Here is a 22,409-nt window from a genome sequence, read left to right as displayed (position 1 = left end):
AGTGTAATAAAACATACAAAATACATATTTGAAATACATGTAATTCCTTCGCATTTAGTAGTGAGAAAATCAATCAAATAAAAACAAATAGCCAGTGCAGATGAAAAACATAGGCCTCATGTTGAATGTTCTTCAATATCATACTGTGCTATGATTGGTTCAAACCTTATTTGACAGTCACCACAAAGACTCATGCTTGGTTTTAGGTCACAGGCAGTTTGGCATGTAATATTCATGTGTAAACCTGGTTGACGCATTTTACCGCCATATCATACTGTGCTATGATTGGTTGAACATGCCAGTTACGTGAACAGCTAACTAACAAAGAGCTACGTTAAGAAATATCCTGTAGTACTGCATTTTATTATTTTGTACAAAGTGAGCAAAACAAGACAGGGCAATAATATGATTAATGCAAGACAGACATTGATTACATTGTAGTACTGAAAACACTGTGACCGATAGAATGGAAGTCTTACTTATTCTCAGAATCAGAGCATAAGAAGTGGCATATAGAGGGCTCTACAGTAGAGGTGTCATAATACCCATAAAACCTAGCAGTCAGGGAAAAACATTTTTACACCATTCATTTTTCCCATAGGGGATTTTAGAAATCCTTTAAATAAGGGCTGTTTTGTGTAATGTTTTGATAACCATGTAAAATCTGGTGACTTTTAATCAATATATCAGTCTCTATTTACTCTCAGATTCAAGAATGCTAATTAGCATGAAAGTAGACATGCAAAACTACAAACCCCTGCAAGTCATCTCTAGCTGACACCTTTGCTAACAGGTATTTTGTCTTTTTTTTTTAAAATTGTACCTTTATTTAACTAGGCAAGTCGGTTAAGAACAAATTCTCATTTTCAATGACAGCCTAGGAACAGTGGGTTAATAACTGCCTTGTTCAGGGGCAGAACAACAGATCTTTATTTTGTCAGCTTGGGGATTCGATCTTGCAACCTTCCGGTTATTAGTCCAACGCTCTAACCACCTGCAACAATTGAAAATTTCACAAGACAGTTCACAGAATTGTCCATTTAAAGAAATTTAGCTAATTTATGAATAACTACATGTAGCTACATTACATTGGCACCCTCATCCAGATCATGGCATTTTGTAGTTCTTTATGATAGCCACATTAGCATTTCATTTTTTTGGGGGGGGTAAATACAGGCAAATATATTGATAAAAGTCACCTTGTCCTAGAGAGATTTACAGTTATCGAAACATCACGCTAGTGTAAGCCTACAGAAAACAGAGCCCTTATTTTATGAGTTTCTAAAATCCCCTATGTGAAAAACGATTGCAACCATTTCCCTGTTTGACCGTTAGGTTTTATGGGTATAATGACTCACACTGTGGTACTTTTTATGCTGATGTTTGCTCATGAGGAAAAATTTCATACACAAAATCAAAATTTGAAGAAAAAGCCCCTTTTCTTAATAAAAAAAATCTATTTTAGAAACTATTTAGAGTCATTAAAACATATACAAAATGTCTGGCTGGCTTCTCAACATTTTTTACCCCCAAGCCATAAGACTCCTGAACAGGTAATCAAATGGCTACCCCCAACCACTCTTTGCGCTACTGCTGTCACTTTGGTTATGTTTGTTCCTTGTATAATGACAAACCGGGGCGTAAGTATAACTACTTTTAATGAACATATACTTCAGCTAAAAAACTCCTTGTTTAGCCATGGAAGGCATTATTCAACCACCTGCCCACCCGCATAGCCTGCTGGGTAACGTAGTCTAAATGTTATTAACGCACAACAACACAACTTTAACTATACATTCATGTACATGCTACCTCAATTGGGCCGAACAACCAGTGCTCCCGCACATTTGCTAACCGGGCTATCTGCATTGTGTGCCACCCGCCAACCCCCTCTTTTACGCTACTGTTACTCTCTGTTCATCATATATACATAGTCACTCTAACCATATCTACATGTACATACTACCTCAATGAGCCTGACTAAAAGTAGCCCCTTGGCTACAGTGAAAACACAAAACTGCTTTTACTGATGGATTATAATGTAGCTAGGGGAAATCGCAAAACCATCTCTTGAAACCTCGACACTCTGTTGGCAAGAGTTTGCGGTTCTATAAATTGTGGGTGTGGCTGATATGGTTTTGTGCCATCACTGAGGTAACTGGACAATGCTGTCCCACTGTCCCCTATACTGGTGCTGCTGGCAACAAGGTTGAAACCTGGTCCTGCCATGGTTGTGCCACTGTCCCCTATACTGGTGCTGCTGGCAACAAGGTTGGCACCTGGTCCTGCCGTGGCCGTGCCACTGTCCCCTATACTGGTGCTGCTGGCAACAAGGTTGACACCTGGTCCTGCCGTGGCTGTGACACGGTCCTCTGAAGTCACTCTCCTTGTCTCTTTCCCTTTCACCACCTTCACAGTCTGTCTCCTAGAAAATAAATAATGTGTTTGCCGTACTGCTAACTACCAGTACCCAGAACTACACAATTAATCACAACAGCAATACCCTTGCCTTAAACAAATATTAGTTCAGTCACCAGTTTAAGTTGAGAGTGGGGGCATGGCATTTTCCAATTATGTCCCTATTTTACAAGTTAAAAAAATGTAGAACCTTTCATAATGTTGCCAAAGACTCAAACTTACCTGAGACTCCCTGTCTCTGCCAATCAGTCCCTGCCCACCTGTCCCCAGCTCTGCTGTCTGTGTGCCCTCTGTTGCCTGATCTGCCTAATGACATTGTGAAACGTTTCCATTAGCATTTCACTTCTTTCTAATGAACATTTTATCAACTAGTCTGGCGAGCACCAATTCCATTTCTGTGGTGTTCGCTATCTTTGCTATTGTCAGTTTACTCCAAGATCAGCACACGTGCTTCAAAGTCCCATAGCGACAATTTAGTTTTTGCATCTAGACCATTAAAGATATTTAAGACAATGGTAGAAGAGTGTAGTTCTGTTCAGTTTATCGCTAACCTCATCACAGGGACATTGAAGCACTACAGCTGCATACTGATCTTGAAATAAACTGACGATAGCAAAGATTCCATCTTTGACGACGCCACATAAATGGAATAGGTACTAGCTAGATTAATAGTTCATGTTTGCCCGCTAGCTCTGTAAATGCGGCTAGTGTGTGCGTAAACCCTGCCAACATAAATTTCAAAAACATTGCTATGGCGCGATTGACTGGATTTACCTCACGTCAGTTACGTGCATTGCGTGCCTTTCAGAAAGTAGATACGAACCTTCTGTTACCTGCCACACAAGGAACTGGCAGTGGATCAAACCATTTAGAGACAAAGGGCGGGGGTCGCAATCTTTTAAAACGTAGAAACATGCTATTAAGTGTCTATAATCAGCACAAGTGATTTCGTTGTGTATTATCAATATTATTGGAATTACATATTTATGTTTACAGCGATATATTGGGGGGGACAAATCATATTTTTCCCAGGATGGGGGGATCGTGTGTCCCCCGTCCCCCCTGGGATTTTCGCCTATGCCTGTAAGTAAGCATTTCACTGTAAAGGTCTACTTCACCTGTTGTATTCGGCGCACGTGACAAATAAACGTTGATTTGATTTGAAAATGTTTTTAAAATGTATTCGCTTACGCGTCTGTATTTGAATTGATATCATGTGGATTTGTTTTTTGTTCTCTTATTTATTAGTGGAATTCCTTTGGCTGTTCTGTTTATGTTTTGCATGTTACTGTTTAATAAAATATTAAAACAAAGATTCCCCACACTGTCGCTAGATGGCAGCAAATCGTTTTCCCAGCCACTCCCACACAGTGAAATTGCACATTTCCGCATGTGAAAGTACACAGCGAAGTACTTTCTGCTGCAGCAGGGCTGTTAATCTGCGTAGTTGAGAAATTGTAATGGCGAGGCTGCTATTAAGATCCAATTTTCGGGGCTTCTTTGCCACCCAGTTCAGGATGACATCCGACCAGGTAAATGTGATGAGGCACTGACAGTGGTGTTGTTTTTGTATAGCTTGCTGGTTAACGTAGTTGCAGCTCCCATAGCTAGTAAGTAGTCTAACAAGACTGATAACGATTTCCTCGAAAGAATCCTTGTACTGTTTGTCTTCTATTAATCCATTTTATATTACAAACGTCTGATCATGTTTCCGTTTAATTGTTTTGGTTAACGTGTAGACCAGCCAAGACAGCTTGAACTGTAGCAAGTAACTCAATAGGTGGCAGTGTTGTATATGTTTTGTCAGGAAATAATAAAGGGGATTTGGAATGTCTAGGACGGTAGGACCACCATGAAGGCGTAGTCCAACCATGGATGATGTCTAATAAATGCTATGTTGTTACATTTAACCCTCTCTTTCCATAATATATATTCAGGTGTGTGATATGGTCAGGTATTAGACCTTACCTCAGTGACTTTTTTTTCTTCTGTGGGAGACCCGAGCTGTGATTTGATATCTCTCCCCCTCTCCAGCTGGGTGAGCTCGGCAAAGGAGCAGGAAAGGGAGGCGGTGGAGGAGGCTCCGTGAGGGAGGCAGGTGGTGCCTTTGGAAAGAAGCAAGCTGCAGAGGAGGAGCGTTATTTTCGGTAAATGGATTATTTTTGTAACCTGGATGACCAGACATATTACTACTACTACGTTTATGAATCAGTCTATCCATTTTGGAGGAAGGTATTACATAGCTCTTGCCTTTTGACTCCAGTGGATAGTCTGATCATAGTAAAGAAGAATCCCTTTCTCGCATATTCCTCATGTTAAGCCCACATGAACACAACCCAGGGGTTTATTCATGTCGTCTTGCAATGGAAACGTTTACCATTTATGAATCAAAAGTATCGAAATTGGGAGGGGCCTACCCAAATTTGAAACTGGGAGGGGCCTACCCAAAACTGTTCCCGTTTTGAGTAAATTGTTTGTTGCAAAACATTTTGCAATAAAGGGCATAATGAATACACCCCTGCTTTAATTTTTGCCTCGGAAATCAACCAAACTTCTCTCCCTCTTGCTCCTCAGTCAGAAGGAGAAGGAGCAGTTGTCTGCCTTACGGAAGCACCATGAAGAGGAGATTGACCACAGCAAGAAAGAAATTGAGCGTTTGCAGCGTGAGATTGACCGTCACAAGGGCAAAATCAAGAAACTGAAACATGATGACTAAGCTCAGTCTTCATTCACACTGCTTACATTAGGCCAAATATCACCCATTTGCCTGATTTTGTGTTTGTAAGCAATTGTATAATAGTTACATTCAAAACAATAATAAAACACTAGTTGTTTTCCAACTGGGAGTTTTTTTGTGATTACTTTCAATACCACTGTAGAATGTTTCTCTTGAAATCGGGCACATTTATTATGACAGTTGAGTTTTTCATTTCAGGGGTGCCATATTTTTGAAAGTCTTGAGTTTTGAACTGCACACATTCAGCTGTGACAGGAGGACCAATCAAATCGAAACCAGTTCTAACATTGATTAAGTAATCACATCTCTTCCTCATGCATTTCAAATAAATCTGATGTCCATCGCCAAGCTCTCAACGAAATCGGTACAGAATTTGTTTTCACTCATTCTGTTCAGTATGTTTATACTGAAATTCAATCACAACATTGTGCAGGGTCGAAATCCGAATATGTTCCCATTATGAATTTGGGACTTCTTATTGGTTGAAAATCATGTCAAAATCTGACTAACCACTTCGATTGGTTATGATCGTAAGACTATAGTTAGGTTGATGCGTAGTTCTGCGTCGCAGAGTGGTGCTGGCGTTTTGCAAGCGACTGGACATTCTCGTGGGTAGATTCAACCATACTATTCATATTGGATAACTATTTTGGTTAATTGTTGCAAAATATAGTTTTTCGATACTGTTATTTTCCTGAAGAAGATAGGTAAGCGTTTGCGAATTATTCTTGTTTCACCTCTTGGCGGGTGATTTGTTTGAATTCTGAAAGGTGTCCAACAAGCTAACAAGGCCTTTAGCCAACCCTGCTAGCTATTTGCTCGGCTAAGTTTATGAACTTTGATACAGGGTTTTATGATTTTTTTTATGTTGGTATTTCTAACTCTAAACGTTTATTTTTGTGTTTGTAAATATTCCAAAATGTGAATTCAGTCGCATTTGTCTAGCTATGTAGCTAATAACTAGCTAGCTATTGGAAGGGGGCGGGACTGTGCTAGCCAAAAAAATACACACCACCAGCCAAGCTAGCTTCAACAACAACAAAAAACTGCTCGCTGAACCAGCTAGCTAGTTTAATCACTGTTTGTTTACTGGCTGTTGGCGTTCGCTAGCTATCGTGCCTGTAATATAAACTTACTGTTCACTTGTCCCCAGGTATTTCAGCTTTCAGACCTCATGGTTGCATGCATTAAAATTAATAGTTCTACTTTTCTAATGGATTTATATCTTTGCCAATGTGAACTAGCTAGCTGAACTATTTAGAATAATATAAGTTACTATTGCAGCAGGACCAAATGTAAACCATGTATGTTACAAAAGTTTGTTCCAGACAAGTTACTAGTGTCTTGATCTGTAAAGGCAGCTGAAACATATGTTCTAATTTGGAACATTCTAACTGAAATCCAGTTTTTGTCTTGTCTATTTTCTCTCAAGAGAATGGCTGCCGACGAGGTGAATGGTAGTTCTGCCCAGGTGAGGGAGGAAGAGGAGCCTATGGAAGTCACTGCCGAATGCGAGCACACAGAGAACTACCAGACACTAATCGATGCCGGACTGCCGCAGAAAGTGGCAGAGAGTCTCGACAACGTATTCTCAACCGGTGGGGAATCTGTCAAACAATAGCTGAGTCTAATTCATTTTCCAATGAAGTGTGATGTTGCTCGTGGTTCCATGAAGTGAAGATAGATCCTACAATTACAACCTGGCCTGTCTTGTTACCACCAGGGTTGGTGGCATATGCTGACCTGGACGAGAGGGCCATCGATGCTCTGCGGGAGTTCAATGAAGAGGGAGCACTGTCTGTACTGTTGCAGTTCAAAGAAAGTGACCTGTCCCATGTGCAGGTGAGTAACAGAGGAAGCAGAATGAAAAAGTATGAATTTAAGTCAGTTTGGATGATGAATCATTAGTCTTAAGAAGTTGACTTGGATGGGTCTATACATCTTCCTCTGCTCGTAACTCCAATACTGTGCCGTGGTTTGCTTTCCAGAACAAAAGTGCTTTCCTTTGTGGAGTCATGAAGACTTACAGACAGAGGGAAAAGCAAGGAAATAAAGTACAAGAATCCACCAAGGGGCCTGATGAGTCCAAGATCAAGGTAAAATGTATATTTTTGAACGTTGAGTCAGTTGCTTAGATATAACCTGTTCTGTGTGTGCAGGGATTAAAATGATCTGTGACGGATTTCCATCATATGGATTCTGGAGAGATCATTTTTGACCCACAATTAAAATCTCCAGGTGGGCTGGTTTTGCAATGACTTAGCCTAATAGGCAAACAGAAGCATGTCTGTTCTACAGAGAGAGAGAATCCCTAAATGTATTTTCAAATGTTTTATTTTCTCTGTTACACTCTGTATTGAACTGACTTGCATGATTGTTTGCTGATGTTCAGATAAAGGGAATTAAATAGTTTTATAATGCGCACCACCATGGCAAAGCAATTCAAAGCCTATAATTTATCACTCATGGTGTAACTCTTCAGGGCTGGGTTTCCCAAAACGGATGGACGAAAGATGGCCTGAGTGCGACAATGCGTTGTGAAACCCAGCTCTGTTCTACTTTTGCCATGTAATGTTATTAAATCAAAATCTGAGAACCCCGTAGTAGAATAGTTTACCTATTTACCTAGTCTGCTTGTTGTGTGTTCAATATGGGAGAAATTTCTCGAGGCCCACAGGAAGAGTTAATAATGTATTCCTACGAGAGGTCGACCGATTAATCGGAATGGCCGATTAATTAGGGCCGTTTTCATAACAATCAGAAATGTGTTTTTGGGCGCCGATTTAAATACATTAAAATATATATATAAAATATATATATAATTTTATACCTTTTATTTAACTAGGCAAGTCAGTTAACTTCTTGCGTTGAGCCATCCCGGGATAATGACTACAGCCTCAAGTCATTACCATAACGCAACGTTAACTATTCATGAAAATCGCAAATGAAATGAAATAAATCTGCTAGCTCTCAAGCTTAGCCTTTTGTTAACAACACTCATCTCAGATTTTCAAAATATGCTTCTCAACCATAGCAAAACAAGCATTTGTGTAACAGTATTGATAGCTAGCGTAGCATTTAGCATTAGCATTCAGCAGGCAACATTTTCACAAAAAACAGAAAAGCATTCAAATAAAATTTACCTTTGAAGAACTTCTGATGTTTTCAATGAGGAGACTCTCAGTTAGATAGCAAATGTTCAGTTTGTCCAAAAAGATTCTTTGTATAGGAGAAATCGCTCCGTTTGGTACATCACGTTTGGCTACCAAAAAAAACAGAAAATTCAGTCATCAAAACGCCAAGCTTTTTTTCCAAATTAACTCCATAATATCGACTGAAACATGCAAACGTTGTTTAGAATCAATCCTCAAGGTGTTTTTCACATATCTCTTCGATGATATCGTTCGTGGAAGTGTGCTTTCCCCTCTGAATCCCATGGGAAAATGCCTGCAGCTGAAGATTATGCACCAATTTAGACAAAGGACACCGGGCGGACACCTGGTAAATGTAGTCTCTTATGGCCAATCTTCCAATGATATGCCTACAAACACGTCACAATGCTGCAGACACCATGGGGAAACGACGGAAAGGGCAGGCTCATTCCTGGTGCATTCACAGCCATATAAGGAGACAATGGAAAAACAGCCTCAAAAATTCTGCTAATTTCCTGTTTGAAGTTTCATCTTGGTTTCGCCTGTAGCATAAGTTCTGTGGCACTCACAGATAATATCTTTGCAGTTTTGGAAACGTCAGTGTTTTCTTTCCAAAGCTGTCAATTATATGCATAGTCGAGCATCTTTTTGTGACAAAATATTGCGCTTAAAACGGGCACGTTTTTTATCCAATAATAAAATAGCGCCCCCATAGGTTGAAGAGGTTAAGAACACATTCTTATGTTCAATGATTGCCTAGGAACGGTGGGTTAACTTCTTATGGCTGAGATCCCGTTACCGGGAGCGATATAACAACAACCAGTGAAAGTACATGGCGCCATATTCAAAAGAACAGAAATCTCAAAATCAAAATTCCTCAAACATACTTCTATTTTTTAGTTTATAGTTTCCCACCACAGTGGATATAGTCATTATGAGTACACCACCAATTTTCTGAAAATTAATACTCTTTGATAATCTTCATCAGATGACACTCATAGGACTTCATGTTACACAATACGTGTATGTTTTGTTTGTTAAAGTTCATATTTATCCTGAGTTTACATTCTGATTCTGCTATCATTCACTCCCACAACATCATAGAAGCCTCATTATAATTTCTATTGATGACATCTAGTGGAAAATGTTTTTAAACAGCAATTGGGACTTCCTGTTTTGGGGAGAGTTCACTCTAATTCCTTGCACAAATGTTTTTAAACAGCAATTGGGAGGGGGGAGAGCACTTTTGAAAGCCACTTTGGCCTTTGTTGAGAAAGAGGGGATCCCGGCTTTCCATTGCTACCACGTTTATTTCTTTACTCATACTTTCCATTGCTACAACGGAGTTTAAAGCATCTGCTGCGCCCAAAGGGGGCAAGTTGGTACTTTGTAATAGAAACCCCCCAATTGTGAATAATTATAATTTGTCCCCTCCCAAACTGTTTTAACACAAAGTTGGAAGCAGAGAATTTCTGCAATTCTACATATGGACACTGAATGTCTGATTTCGAGGGGTTGGGTAAAATTGTTGAATGCATTCAGTACTGACTAGATATCCCCTTTTAAGACTCAAACATAACAAAATAAATTTCCCTTCACTGAAACTCTAGTTTTTATTTGGGTGATTTATTTCTCAAACATGGGACCTGGATGCCGAACATCTTATTCCAAAATCATGGGCATTAATATGGAGTTGGTCCCCCCCCTTTGCCCCTCCCAAAAAACAGCCTCAGACCATTATTCCTCCTCCAGCCCTAATTATTCCTCCTCCACCTAACTTTACGGTTGGCACTATGCATTCGGGCAGGTAGTTTTCCTGGCATCCGCCAAACCCAGATTTCGCCATCAGATTGCCAGATGTTGAAGCGTGACTACTCACTCCAGAGAACGCATTTCCACTGCTCCAATGGCGGCGAGCTTTACATCATTCCAGCCGACACGTGGGATTGTGCAAGGTGATCTTAGGCTTGTGTGCGGCTGCTCGGCCATGGAAACCCATTCGTGAAGCTCCAGATGAACAGTTCTTGTGCCGATGTTGCTTCCAGAGTCAGTTTGGAACTCGGTAGTGAGTGTAACTGAGGACAGACGATTTTTACGCAGCCTATAGAAAAGTTTGATCATATGCACATCCTTAACATAGGTACTGGGCTAGTAAAGTACAGATAGGTTAAGCTCCCAATGCACCTCTTTGACTACGCTTCGATCTGAAACGGATCTTCATCCGGTCATAAAACATAGTGAAATGGGAGCTAGCTTGTGTGGTCAACCACTTTGCGGCTGAGTCGTTGTTTCTCCTATGTTTCCACTTCACAATAACGGCACTTAAAGTTGATTGTGGAAGCTCTAGCCGGGCAGAAATATTATTAAAACACTTGTTGGAAAGGTGGCATGCTATGACTATGCCATGTTGAAAGTCACTGAGCTCTTCAGTAAGGCCATTCTACTGCCAAATAGTTTGTCGATGGAGATTGCATGGCTGTGCTCAATTTTTACACATCTGTCAGCAACAGGTGTGGCTGAAGTAACCAAATCCACTCATTTGAAGGGGTGTCCACACCATTTATAAAAGTGTGCGGATATAAGTCCTTCATATTTTCTACGTACTTTATCTGGTTTTAGTCATTTAAGTTTACACAGAACATTTTTCTATGCAGAAAAATCCCTGGGATGTGGACCAATGGGGTAAATGCAGATCGACAAACCCCATGCTTCAGCATAGCCACTATGCCACATCAGTTGGGCTACAGTTGATAATGTTTATTGCTAATGGCACATCTGATAATATAAACTCAGCAAAAAAAGAAACGTTCCTTTTTCAGGACCCAAATAACTTCACAGATCATCATTGTAAAGGGTTTAAACACTGTTTCCCATGCTTGTTCGATGAACCATAAACAATTAATGAATATGCACCTGTGGAACGGTCATTAAGACACTAACAGCTTATAGACAGTAGGCAATTAAGATCACAGTTATGAAAACGTAGGACACTAAAGAGGCCTTTCTACTGACTCTGGAAAACACCAAAAGAATGTTGCCCAGGGTCCCTGCTCATCTGCATGAATGTGCCTTAGGCATGCTGCAAGGAGGCATGAGGACTACAGATGTGGCCAGGGCAATAAATTGCAATGTCCGTACTGTGAGATGCCCAAGACAGCGCTACAGGTAGACAGGAAGGACAGCTGATCGTTCTCAAAGTGGCAGACCACTTGTAACAACACCTGCACAGGATCAGTACATCCAAACATCACACCTGCGGGACAAGTACAGGATGGCAACAATAACTGCCCGAGTTACGCCAGACACGCGCAATCCCTCCATCAGTGCTCAGATTGTCCCCAATAGGCTGAGCGAGGCTGGACTGAGGACTTTATGCCTGTTGTAAGGCAGGTCCTCACCAGACATCACCGTCGCCTATGGGCACAAACCCACCATCGCAGGACCAGACAGGACTGGCAAAAAGTGCTCTTCACTGACGCGTCGCGTTTTTGTCTCATCAGGGGTGAGGGTTGGATTCACGTTTATCGTTGAAGGAATGAGCGTTACACCAAGGCCTGTCCTCTGGAGTGGGATTGATTTGGAAGTGGAGGGTCTGTCTGGGGCGGTGTGTCACAGCATCATCGGACTGAGCTTGTTGTCATTGCAGGCAATCTCAATGCTGTGTGTTACAGGGAAGACATCCTCCCGCATCTGGTACCCTTCCTTCAGGCTCATCCTGACATGACCCACCAGCATGACAATGCCACCAACCATACTTTTCGTTCTGTGTGTGATTTCCTGCAAGACAGGAATGCCAGTGCTCTGCCATGGCCAGCGACGAGCCCGGATCTCAATCCCATTGAGCATGTCTGGGACCTGTTGAATCGGAGGGTGAGGGCTAGGGCCATTCCTTCCAGAAATGTCTGGGAACTTGCAGGTGCCTTGGTGGAAGAGTGGGGTGACATCTCACAGTAAGAACTGGCATCTCCTCCTCAGTCCATGAGGAGGAGATGCACTCCAGTACTTAATGCAGCTGGTGGCCACACCAGATACTGGCTGTTACTTTTGACCCACCCCCCTTTGTTCATGGACACATTATTCAATTTCTGTTAGTCACATGTCTGTGGAACTTGTTCAGTTCATGTCTCAGTTGTTGAATCTTGTTATGGTCATACAAATATTTACACATGTTAAGTTTGCTGAAAATAAATGCAGTTGACAGTGAGAGGACGTTTCTTTTTTATTCTGATTTTATATTGTCCTGCTACTAACAGGGTTAATAATATATCTGAGAATATCCAACAGGCTTTCTAAATTAATAATTTAATATTTATATTATATAATATTTTCAAATATTGTAAATTGAGTTAGGAAAAGTTCCATTCTTGAACATGGGGTGAGACATTTGTTACTCATTTGTAAATAAATCCAGTTTGTTATTTAGAATTATTTCTGTTTTTAGAGGGAGAAAACCAAAAACCTACAGTCATCTCATGGGTCTCCCAGTCGAAGGCGGCAGGGGTATTGAACCAGCATCTGTAGCAACACAGCATGCACTGCCTTAGACCATTGCGCCACTCAGGCACTGTACAACATGACCGGTCGGGAGTGGGCTACAGTACTACAGTAAGAGAAAAATAATCCTAATAAAAGGATAAGAACCTTAGTGTAACAACAGTTTTAGTAAGTAATACTGAAGACATGCACAATTATCAGTTTCTATTTAGGTTTATGTCGTCCATTCATTGTCAGACACAGCAGAACCCAAAAGCATAGTCACTGCTCTAACTCCTCCTTGCGCTGGTCTGGAGCAATGAAGTGGTGACTCAGGGTACTGTACAAAACCACATATTACCTCTTAAGTCCTGCTGCGTAAGTTCGCAACTTTTAAAGGAGGAACCACTGTAGCCTATTGCTATGTGTGCATTGCTGCTCTCATATTGTGAAGAAATAGCCTAGTAGTTTATCAATCCTTTTAGGCTAAATGTTCTGATCTCTTGCATCAGCCTCGTTGCTTTTAAAAGTGTTTTTGATATACACTGGTTGTATGAATTTGAAATCTGTCGTTCAACAACTGTCCCAGTCTATTTTGGAATATTTATTTCTCGCACAGAATGACAAGCTGACCAATAGAATAGGTCAACTTTTGTATTATCGGGTATAGTAGAGTGACATAGGTTAGTGCTTTTGCTGTTCGTTACTCATCTTGTTGGCTTAGAAAGTAGATGTGAACTGTTCTAACGTCTTCAATATGTGCCTCGGGGGCTTTGAAAGTCAGGTCATGGCTCACATCAACACCATCATCCCAGAAACCCTAGACCCACTCCAATTTACATACTTCCTCAACCGATCCACTGATGACGCAATCTTGATTGCTCTCAACACTGCCCTTTCCCACCTGGACAAAAGGAACACCAATGTGAGAATGCTATTCATTGACAATAGCTCAGCGTTCAACACCATAGTACTCTCAAAGCGCATCACTAAGCTAAGGACCCGGACACTAAACATCTCCCTCTATAACTGGATCCTGGATCCCATCTGCCACGCTGATCCTTAACACGGGAACAGCATCAAGGGTGCATGCTTAGTCCCCTCTTGTACTCCCTGTTCACCCATGACTGTGTGGCTAAGCACGACTCCAACGCCATTAAGTTTACAGGCCTAACACCGTGTGTCGTCAGATCACTGACAACGATGAGACCGCCTATATGGAGGAGACCCGAAAGACCTGTAAGTGTGGTGCCAGGACAACAACCTCTCCCTCAATGTGATCAAGACAAAGAAGCTGATCGTGGACTACAGGAAAAGGAGGGCCGATCACGCACCCATTCTCATCAACAGGGCTGTAAGTGGAGCAGGTTGATATCTTCAAGTACCTTGGTGTCCACATCACCAACAAACTATCATGGTCCAAACCCGCCAAGACAGCCGTGAAGAGGGCATGACAATGCCTATTCCCCCTCGGGAGACTGAAAAGATTTGGCATGGGTCCTCAGATCCTCAAGGTTCTACAGCTGCACCATCGAGAGATTCCTGACTGGTTCCATTACCACCTGGTATTAGCAACTGCTTGGCCTTCGACCGCAAGGGGCTATAGAGGGTAATGCGTACGGCCCAGTATCACTGCCATCCAGGACGTCTATACCAGGCGGTGTCAGAGGAAGGCCCTAAAAATTGTCAGACTCCAGCCACCCTAGTCATAGGCTGTTCTCTCTGCTGCATAGGGTTGCACATTTTGGGAAATATTCAGAGGTGGAAACTTTCTGTGGGAAAATATGGGATTTAAATGGAATATATGGGAATTAATACCATTCTAAATGTAGATGTTTTTTTGCATTGGATATATTTACCGTATCATATGGAGACAAAAATAAACCTTTTACCTAATCATAAGTAGACAAAATTGCAAATGATTAAATCCTTCCCCTAGAAGACAAAACAACATTTAGTTACAAATTGAACTTTAATTAAATGAGTTGACTCTTCACATGGGATGATTTCACTGAACAAAAGGGAATATGATCCCCAATGATCCATCGCATCTCAGAAAATTGTCAAATTATAGTCTAGAATCTAAATATTTTGTTACCTTCCTCTCAGGCTTCCATGTCTTCAACCTGGACGTCCTCAATGTCCAACTCTTGAACATCACACTGAGGCCTCATCTTCACGGTCACTTTCTAACATTGTTGAGGATGGCTTGTCAAAATTGGCCTGGATAACTACACATTTTTTAACCTTTATTGGTCAGCCTGTTGCCTGCCTTGGTGTGTGTGTGCTTCCAAACAAGGACCAATAGCTCTCTCAGGCGGCTGATGTTGGTGGGATTTGGAGAATGATGGAGGCAACGAGGGAAAGAGCCTCAGATTTACAAAGTCCCTTCCACCAGGTGTCTGATGAGATATCAAATCTATTTTATAGCCCTTCGTACATCAGCTGATATCTCAAAGTGCTGTACAGAAACCCAGCTTAAAACAGCAGAGTCTGAACATCAGACAGGATGGCATTGTCTCCCTCAATCCGTGCAATGTCTACTGCTATAGGTTTCTGGAGTTTCAGGCAGCTTACCACTCTCCCAAAATACATCATCCAGGAGGATCGTCTTGATGGGGCTGTCCATATCGGCAGACTGTGATCTGGCCATTTCTTGGAAAGACTCCTTCCCCTCCAGGAGACTGTCAAACATGATGACAACACCACCCCAACAGGTGTTGCTGGGCAGCTTCAGGGTGGTGCTCTTATTCGTCTCACTTTGCTTGGTGAGGTAGATTGCTGCTATATCTTGATGACCCTTCACATACCTAATAATTTCCTTGGCACTCTTGTAGAGTGTATCCATTGTTTTCAGTTCCATGATGTCCTTGAGGAGCAGATTCAATACATGAGCAGCACAGCCAATGGGTGTGATGTGAGGGTAGGACTCCTCCACTTTAGACCGAGCAGCCTTCATGTTCGTAGCATTGTCTGTCACCAGTGCAAATACCTTCTGTGGTCCAAGGTCATTGACTGCCTTCAGCTCATCTGCAATGTAGAGACCGGTGTGTCTGTTGTGCCTTGTCTGTGCTCTTGTTGAGTGGTGAAGATGTAATCAAAACTTACCAGAAAGCATTTAGTCCTTGGCTCAGTATAGTAGTGTGGGTTCAATAGCATCTCATTAGTGTGCAAGATCTTGAGAATCAGCTGCACATGTGATGGAAGAATGCAGAGGGTTGCAATTCCATTGAGTTGTGGATAGTTTAACAAAAATATGCCGCAAGCCCTTGAATTGCTTTGTGTATCCCACAAAAAAACGGTTCACTGTTTTTAAGCAAACTTTTTAAAAATGAATTTAAGCAAAATTCCCGGGCTTAACTTCCCATGGCAAATTTTGGGAAATTTACTGGAGCGTTTCCGACCCTTTGCAACCCTACTGCTTACCACACGGAAAGCGGTACCGTAGCGCCAAGTCTAGGTCCAAAAGGCTTCTTAACAGCTTCTACCCCTAAGACTGCTAATCAAATGACGTGAATGGAATTTCACTTCTTGAGTTAATAGGCTATTTACTGTATTGCAAAAGTTAGTGTTTGGTTGTCAACTCAACCAAATATCAACATTTCAAGAAGATTGACTGTCTGGCTTTAATTCATTTGTCATAAAAATGTACACGTCTCCTTCTAAACAAAATCTAAGTTAAAGAATGGAACTAAATAAAGTTAGACTTTAAAGTGCAATTTAAAGTTTGATTTATTAATTTTCTTTAACTTAGATTTTTTGTTGCGATAGAGAGGTGACTACAATATATTAGTTATTAACTTAAAGATTACATTTGAAATCAACCTAAGATTAGAACCCTAGGCCTATACACTACCATTCAAAAGTTTGGGGTCACATAGAAATGTTCTTGTCTTTGAAAGAGATGCAAAAAAAAAGGGTCAATTTTTAAAATAACATCATGTAAATGTTGTAAATGACTATTGTGGCTGGAAATGACATATTTTTTTATGGAATATCTACATAGGCGTACAGAGGCCCATTATCAGCAACCATCAATCCTGTTTTCCAATGGCACGTTGTTAGCTAATCCAAGTTTTATTATTTTAAAAGGCTAATTGATCATTAGACAATCCTTTTGCAATTGTTAGCACAGCTGAAAACTGTTGTCCTGATTTAAAGAAGCAATAAAACTGTCCTTCTTTAGACTAGGTGAATATCTGGAGCATCAGCATTTGTGGGTTTTCTTACAGGCTCAAAATGGCCAGAAACACACAACTTTCTTCTGAAACTCGTCAGTCTATTCTTGTTTTGAGAAATGAAGGCTATTCCATGTGGGAAATTAGCAAGAAACTGAAGATCTCGTACAAAACTGTGTACTACTCCCTTCACAGAACAGCGAAAACTGTCTCTAACCAGAATAGAAAGAGGAGTGGGAGGCCCCGGTGCACAACTGAGTAAGAGGACTTGTACATTAGTGTCTAATTTGAGAAACAGAGGCTTCACAAGTCCCTAACTGTTAGCTTCATTAAATAGTACCCGCAAAACACCAGTCTCAACGTCAACAATGAAGAGGCGACTCCGGGATGCTGGCTTTCTAGACAGAATTGCAAAGAAAAAGCCTTATCTCAGACTGGCCGATAAAGATTAAGATGGGCAAAATAACACTGGGGGAAAAGTGTTATGGACAGACAAATCTGTGTGAGGTGTTTGGATCACAACGAAGAAGATTTGTGAGATGCAGAAAAATGAAGTGCTTGACGCCATCTGCCTCCACCAAGCCTGACAATGTGAGGGTTTGGGGGTGCTTTGGTGGTAGAAAAGTGGGAGATTTGTACAGGGTACAAGGGATCATAGAAAAAGGAAACCACTCCATTTTGCAAAGCCAAGCCATACCCTGGGGACGGTGCTTAATTGGAGCCAATTTCCTCCTACAACAGGACAATGACCCAAAGTGCAGGACCTATTTAGGGATAAAGCAGTCGGCTGGTATTCTGTCTATAACGGAGTGGCCAGCACAGTCACCGGATCTCAACCCTATTGAATGGTTTGCGAGCAACTTGACCGTATGGTACCTAAACAGTGCCAATCCAACTTGTGGGAGGTGCTTCAGGAAGCATGGGCTGATATCTCTTCAGATTACCTCAAATTGACAACTAGAATGCCAAAGGCCTGCAAGTCTAATTGCTGCAAATGGAGGATTCTTTGACGAAAGCAAAGTTTGAGGTACACAATTATTTAAATTAAAAATCATTATTTATAACCTTGTCAATGTCTTGACTATATTTCCTATTCATTTTGCAACTAATTTCATGTATGTTTTCATAGAAAACAAGGGCATTTCTAAGTGACCCCAAACTTTTGGACGTAGCGTCTTTTATTTTTTAGTTGAACTCTGGATTGAATTGAACTTTTGAGGACTTCGCAAATGCTATATACCCCTAAATAGTATAATTTGATGATATGACTTATAAAGTATGGTTCCATTTCATTTGCTCTGTTAAAGCTACCCTTTTGGAATGACTTTGATGGCAGTAATGAATATATGGAACATTTCGGGAGACCTGACCCATGTGAGTTAAAGATCTGTCATTCTCATTGAAATGGAGCAGTGGATCGTTTCTAAGCGCTATTTCGTTTTTGCGTGTCTTACTTTCGGTTTTGTACACCAGCTGATAGTACAATAGTTTTGGTTATTGAATATATATTTCATAGCGGTTTAGATGATTCTCTACATTTGCTGGTTTTGTCACAAGCTGAAATGAAGGGAACTGCATATTGCACCGTTTTGCAAGATCTGTCAATCAGTCTCACGGTAGCACATTGATAGTCGGTGACAAATATCAAAGCCAAATATGGATGGGCTTGGTTAACACCCTTCATGGGAGACCCAAAGGGATAGCTGTAGAGACCAACTTTCCCATATGAGGTGCTTCCCAGCATATTGTTTTGTTCTTTCTTATAGTGGATATACCGTTGAAGATCTGACATGTTTGAAAGATGCAGATTCAACACTTTATACAAGGCTTATCTATGTTGAAATTTGGTAACCATGGTGACAATCTTTTGGTTTTGTAGTTTCGCCCTCAAACATGGATTTTCCACATCACTGTTGACAAATTACTTTGAAACAATGTTGCTTTAACCAGTTTGTGCCCAGTGGGAAGTTTCCGTCATGAGAGTTTTGGGGGCTTTGTGTGTGCCCAATCATGTGGTGTAGTGGTTATGCTGACGTCTACGTGTTCCCCAGGCTCTGCTGGAGCGGACAGGATACACCCTGGACGTAACTACGGGACAGAGGAAATACGGCGGGCCTCCACCAGAGGAAGTGTTCCAAGGAGCACAGCCTGGGATTGGAACTGAGGTAAAGCTGCCGGAGAAGTAACAGTATTTGAAAGGGTCATCGTGGCAAAGCCTTTGACGGATATAGAGAAGAGAGGAATTTGAAAGACTGTGGCCCCAAGGATATCAACAGAGACGTTTACAGCAACACTACAGCAGTCTTCCCCTGCTAAAGTATCAAAGGAGCTCATCTGATCACATTGTGGAACCCTCACTGATCTAGTCTCTTTTCTGAGTTCAGGTGTTTGTGGGAAAGATCCCCAGAGATCTGTATGAAGACGAGCTGGTGCCACTGTTTGAAAAGGCAGGCCCTATCTGGGACCTGAGGCTAATGATGGACCCTCTGTCGGGTCAGAACCGGGGCTACGCCTTCATCACCTTCTGCGGCAAGGATGCAGCAGCTGAGGCTGTGAAACTTGTAAGTCCCTGTACTCAGTCAAGTCTTCATCTTCACAGAACCAAGGGTCTGGTTTCCCGGGCACAGATGAAGCCTAGACCTGTACTAAAAATCACTTTCAATAGAGAATCTCCATTGAATGTGTTTGGTTTTTTTGTGGTCTAGGGCTAGGCTTAATCTGTGTCTGGGGAAACCAGCGCAAGATGTGATAAATTTCAATTTGGACCAGTCATAGGACCTTCTCCAGCTTCCATATCAACCCTGCAAAGCAATCTTTCCTCTTCTTGTTTTCAGTGTGATAACTATGAAATCCGGTCTGGGAAGTACCTTGGAGTGTGCATATCTGTAGCTAACAACCGCCTGTTTGTTGGATCAATCCCAAAGAACAAGACCAGAGAGAGCATATTGGAGGACTTTGGCAAAGTCACAGGTCAGTGAAAGTGTAGACACGCCAATTTAGGTTTACGTTCTATGTTCTGTGGTTTATCATTAGTCAGATATCAGTCATGTGACGCAAGTCTCTCGTTCTTCCTCCAGAGGGGCTTCAGGAAGTGATTCTCTACCACCAGCCTGACGACAAGAAGAAGAATCGTGGCTTCTGTTTCCTCGAGTACGAGGACCACAAGTCTGCAGCCCAGGCCCGCCGCCGCCTCATGAGCGGCAAGGTGAAGGTGTGGGGGAACCCGGTCACTGTTGAGTGGGCCGATCCGGTCGCTGAGCCCGATCCGGATGTCATGGCTAAGGTGGGTGCTGGCTCGCTCGCTCTCACAATCCCACTCACTTTCATTTTTCTTATCTTACAATAAACTCTTTCTGCATAAACTGAGATCAATATGGAGTTGAATTGTAATGTTTGTGTGTCATCAGGTGAAAGTCCTGTTTGTCAGGAAGCTGGCCACCCCGGTCACAGAAGAGCTACTGGAGAAGACCTTCTCTGCGTTTGGAAAGTTGGAGCGGGTGAAGAAGCTCAAAGACTATGCCTTTGTCCACTTTGAGGACAGGGATGCTGCTGTGAAGGTGGGTTACTCTCGGTAAAAACATACTCCTGTTTTTGTGTTTATTTTTTTTCTTCCCTTGCTTCGTATGTGTTAACATTTTTGCTGCTTTTCTCAGGCAATGGCAGAAATGAATGGGAAGGAGCTTGGGGGAGAGGAGATTGAGATAGTCCTAGCCAAGCCCCCAGACAAGAAGAGGAAAGAGCGGCAGGCTCATCGCCAGACCACCAGAAACCCAGGGTGAGGCCACGGAGAGAGACTGTGCTTGACTAATTTCTGTTATCTAGTTGAGTAGATCTCCCATCATGGGATTGCATTGAAGCTGATGTGTTGTTCTTGTATTCTGCAGGTATGATGACTATTACTACTACCCACCGCCACGCATGCCTCCACCAGGTAGGGGCAGGGGCCGTGGTGGCCGTGGGGGCTACGCCACCTACCCCCCAGACTACTACAGCTACGAGGACTACTACGATGACTACTATGACTATCACGACTACCGTGGGGGTTATGAGGACCCCTACTACGGTTACGACGATGTGTACAGCATGAGGGGCCGTGGCAGCCGGCCAAGCAGGGGAGGTCCGCCCCCACCCAGGGCCCGCGGAGCACCACCCACACGAAGCCGAGGGGGCTATGCCCAGAGGGGGCCTCCAATCGGCGGGCCCAGGGGTGGCAGAGGGGGCCGGGGGGGACCCTTCCAGCCACAGAGGGGCCGCGGTACCCGAGGAGCCAGGGGGAACCGCGGGGGCAATGTGGGAGGGAAGAGGAAGGCGGACGTCTTCAACCAGCCTGACTCCAAACGCCGGCAGACCAACCAGCAGAACTGGGGGTCTCAGCCCATCGCCCAGCAGCCCCTGCAGCAAGGGGCCGACTATTCCGGTAACTATGGTTACAGTAATGACACCCTGGAGTTTTCACAGGATTCTTATGGGCAGCAGTGGAAGTAGACACGTCAAAATCATTATTTGGCAAAATAAAATTAAAAGACAGAAAAAAAACGTAAGGAGTTTGGCAACACTTTTTCTTTTCTTTTTTTATCCCTCACAGGGAAAAAATATTTCACTAAGAGAAAAAATGGACAGACCCCCAGAATTGGCACAACATGATTGGCTGGAATAGTATTTTGGCCTGAAGATGTGAATGTAACCATTTTGCTGAATCATTTCTTACGGTTACATGTGCGTTTTAAGATATACGCCCCATCACTTTTACCTTCCAACATTTTGTTTCTTTTAAAGCCAACAATGAGCATTTTAAATGTGGACATTAATTTTCAAAAGTCTGAGAGGCTGTTAAAATCATGATATTGCCTTGCAGGAAAGTTTGTGTCCAAGACCCTCCCTCCCCTACCTGTGTTCCCCTTATTTCTGTTTTCTAACAGTAGCATAGGGACTTGCTTGTAAATAGTTGCTTATGGCTAGAGCTTCATATACATTTTTTTTGCCGTGATGGAGAAAATCCACAGAAGGAGAGAATGTAAACGTTTTGTAATGTTGAAAGTGTATGTCTAGCATTTCTAGAGGTAGATCAATTGTGTTTTTTTAAACTGATATTATTAAATAACTTCCTATGTTTTCTTTTAAACTTGCCCGTTAGAATTTGGTTTGGCTTTACCTTAAAAGCCATAGCAGTTTGTTCTCGTGATGTTTGTATTTATAACTTTTATCTTTGTTCCATTTCAATAAAACTCAGTTGAGCATCATTCAGTTGTCAGGTAACTTCAAATTCAATGGTGTCATTCAGTCTATTTCAAATTTCACAGTTGAAACAAGATTTTGTCTGCTTTTTTGCTCCAAGAATAAATCAAGACACAATGAAATTGTCATACCAAAATAATGGATGACAGAGAGCACAAATGTTTGAATGACTGGGGAAAAAAATTAACACTTTCTTTTCCAGGATATCCCACCCTC

The 22,409-nt window shown here is 42.0% G+C and overlaps 2 protein-coding genes and 1 long non-coding RNA gene across 7 annotated transcripts; 2 read left to right on the top strand and 1 right to left on the bottom strand.

Annotated features, from left to right (window-relative positions):
• Positions 1 to 950: 950 nt before the first annotated feature.
• Positions 951 to 4,594, bottom strand: LOC124012169. 2 transcript variants are annotated; one of them, XR_006834676.1, is made up of 3 exons: positions 4,387 to 4,594; positions 2,641 to 2,724; positions 951 to 2,425 (listed from the first exon to the last, which is right to left on the bottom strand). It is a non-coding gene; the product is annotated as an uncharacterized LOC124012169 (long non-coding RNA). The 2 variants fall into 2 exon arrangements; XR_006834677.1 differs by lacking the exon at positions 4,387 to 4,594 and adding an exon at positions 3,193 to 3,217.
• atp5if1a (ATP synthase inhibitory factor subunit 1a) lies at positions 3,771 to 5,258 on the top strand. Its single transcript, XM_046325645.1, has 3 exons — positions 3,771 to 3,950; positions 4,453 to 4,565; positions 4,993 to 5,258. The coding sequence occupies exons 1-3, from the start codon at positions 3,879 to 3,881 to the stop codon at positions 5,132 to 5,134; spliced, it is 327 nt and encodes a 108-aa protein (XP_046181601.1). The 5' UTR covers positions 3,771 to 3,878; the 3' UTR covers positions 5,135 to 5,258.
• A 441-nt stretch (positions 5,259 to 5,699) lies between these two features.
• On the top strand, positions 5,700 to 22,198 carry LOC124012166 (heterogeneous nuclear ribonucleoprotein R-like). 4 transcript variants are annotated; one of them, XM_046325641.1, is made up of 11 exons: positions 5,700 to 5,862; positions 6,588 to 6,753; positions 6,879 to 6,997; positions 7,144 to 7,251; positions 19,010 to 19,123; positions 19,343 to 19,519; positions 19,793 to 19,928; positions 20,036 to 20,241; positions 20,366 to 20,515; positions 20,612 to 20,733; positions 20,843 to 22,198. In XM_046325641.1, the coding sequence occupies exons 2-11, from the start codon at positions 6,591 to 6,593 to the stop codon at positions 21,441 to 21,443; spliced, it is 1,896 nt and encodes a 631-aa protein (XP_046181597.1). In that variant the 5' UTR covers positions 5,700 to 5,862; positions 6,588 to 6,590; the 3' UTR covers positions 21,444 to 22,198. The 4 variants fall into 4 exon arrangements, with proteins under 4 accessions (XP_046181597.1, XP_046181599.1, XP_046181598.1 ...); XM_046325643.1 differs by having other exon boundaries at positions 5,710 to 5,862; positions 6,561 to 6,753; XM_046325642.1 differs by having other exon boundaries at positions 5,729 to 5,763.
• Positions 22,199 to 22,409: the final 211 nt, after the last annotated feature.

The sequence above is a fragment of the Oncorhynchus gorbuscha genome, linkage group LG24 (genome assembly GCF_021184085.1).
Source record: "Oncorhynchus gorbuscha isolate QuinsamMale2020 ecotype Even-year linkage group LG24, OgorEven_v1.0, whole genome shotgun sequence".
Lineage (NCBI taxonomy): Eukaryota > Metazoa > Chordata > Actinopteri > Salmoniformes > Salmonidae > Oncorhynchus > Oncorhynchus gorbuscha.
This window is presented reverse-complemented; position numbering and strand designations above follow the sequence as displayed.

Bases quoted from the DNA above. Each gene is read 5' to 3' on its own strand.
- atp5if1a (XM_046325645.1), top strand. From the start codon at position 3,879: ATGGCGAGGCTGCTATTAAGATCCAATTTTCGGGGCTTCTTTGCCACC. The intron at 3,951-4,452 runs GTAAATGTGATG...CCCCCTCTCCAG, and splicing joins TCAGGATGACATCCGACCAG to CTGGGTGAGCTCGGCAAAGG. The intron at 4,566-4,992 runs GTAAATGGATTA...CTTGCTCCTCAG, and splicing joins GAGGAGGAGCGTTATTTTCG to TCAGAAGGAGAAGGAGCAGT.
- LOC124012166 (XM_046325641.1), top strand. From the start codon at position 6,591: ATGGCTGCCGACGAGGTGAATGGTAGTTCTGCCCAGGTGAGGGAGGAA. The intron at 6,754-6,878 runs GTGGGGAATCTG...TGTTACCACCAG, and splicing joins CGACAACGTATTCTCAACCG to GGTTGGTGGCATATGCTGAC. The intron at 6,998-7,143 runs GTGAGTAACAGA...TTTGCTTTCCAG, and splicing joins GTGACCTGTCCCATGTGCAG to AACAAAAGTGCTTTCCTTTG.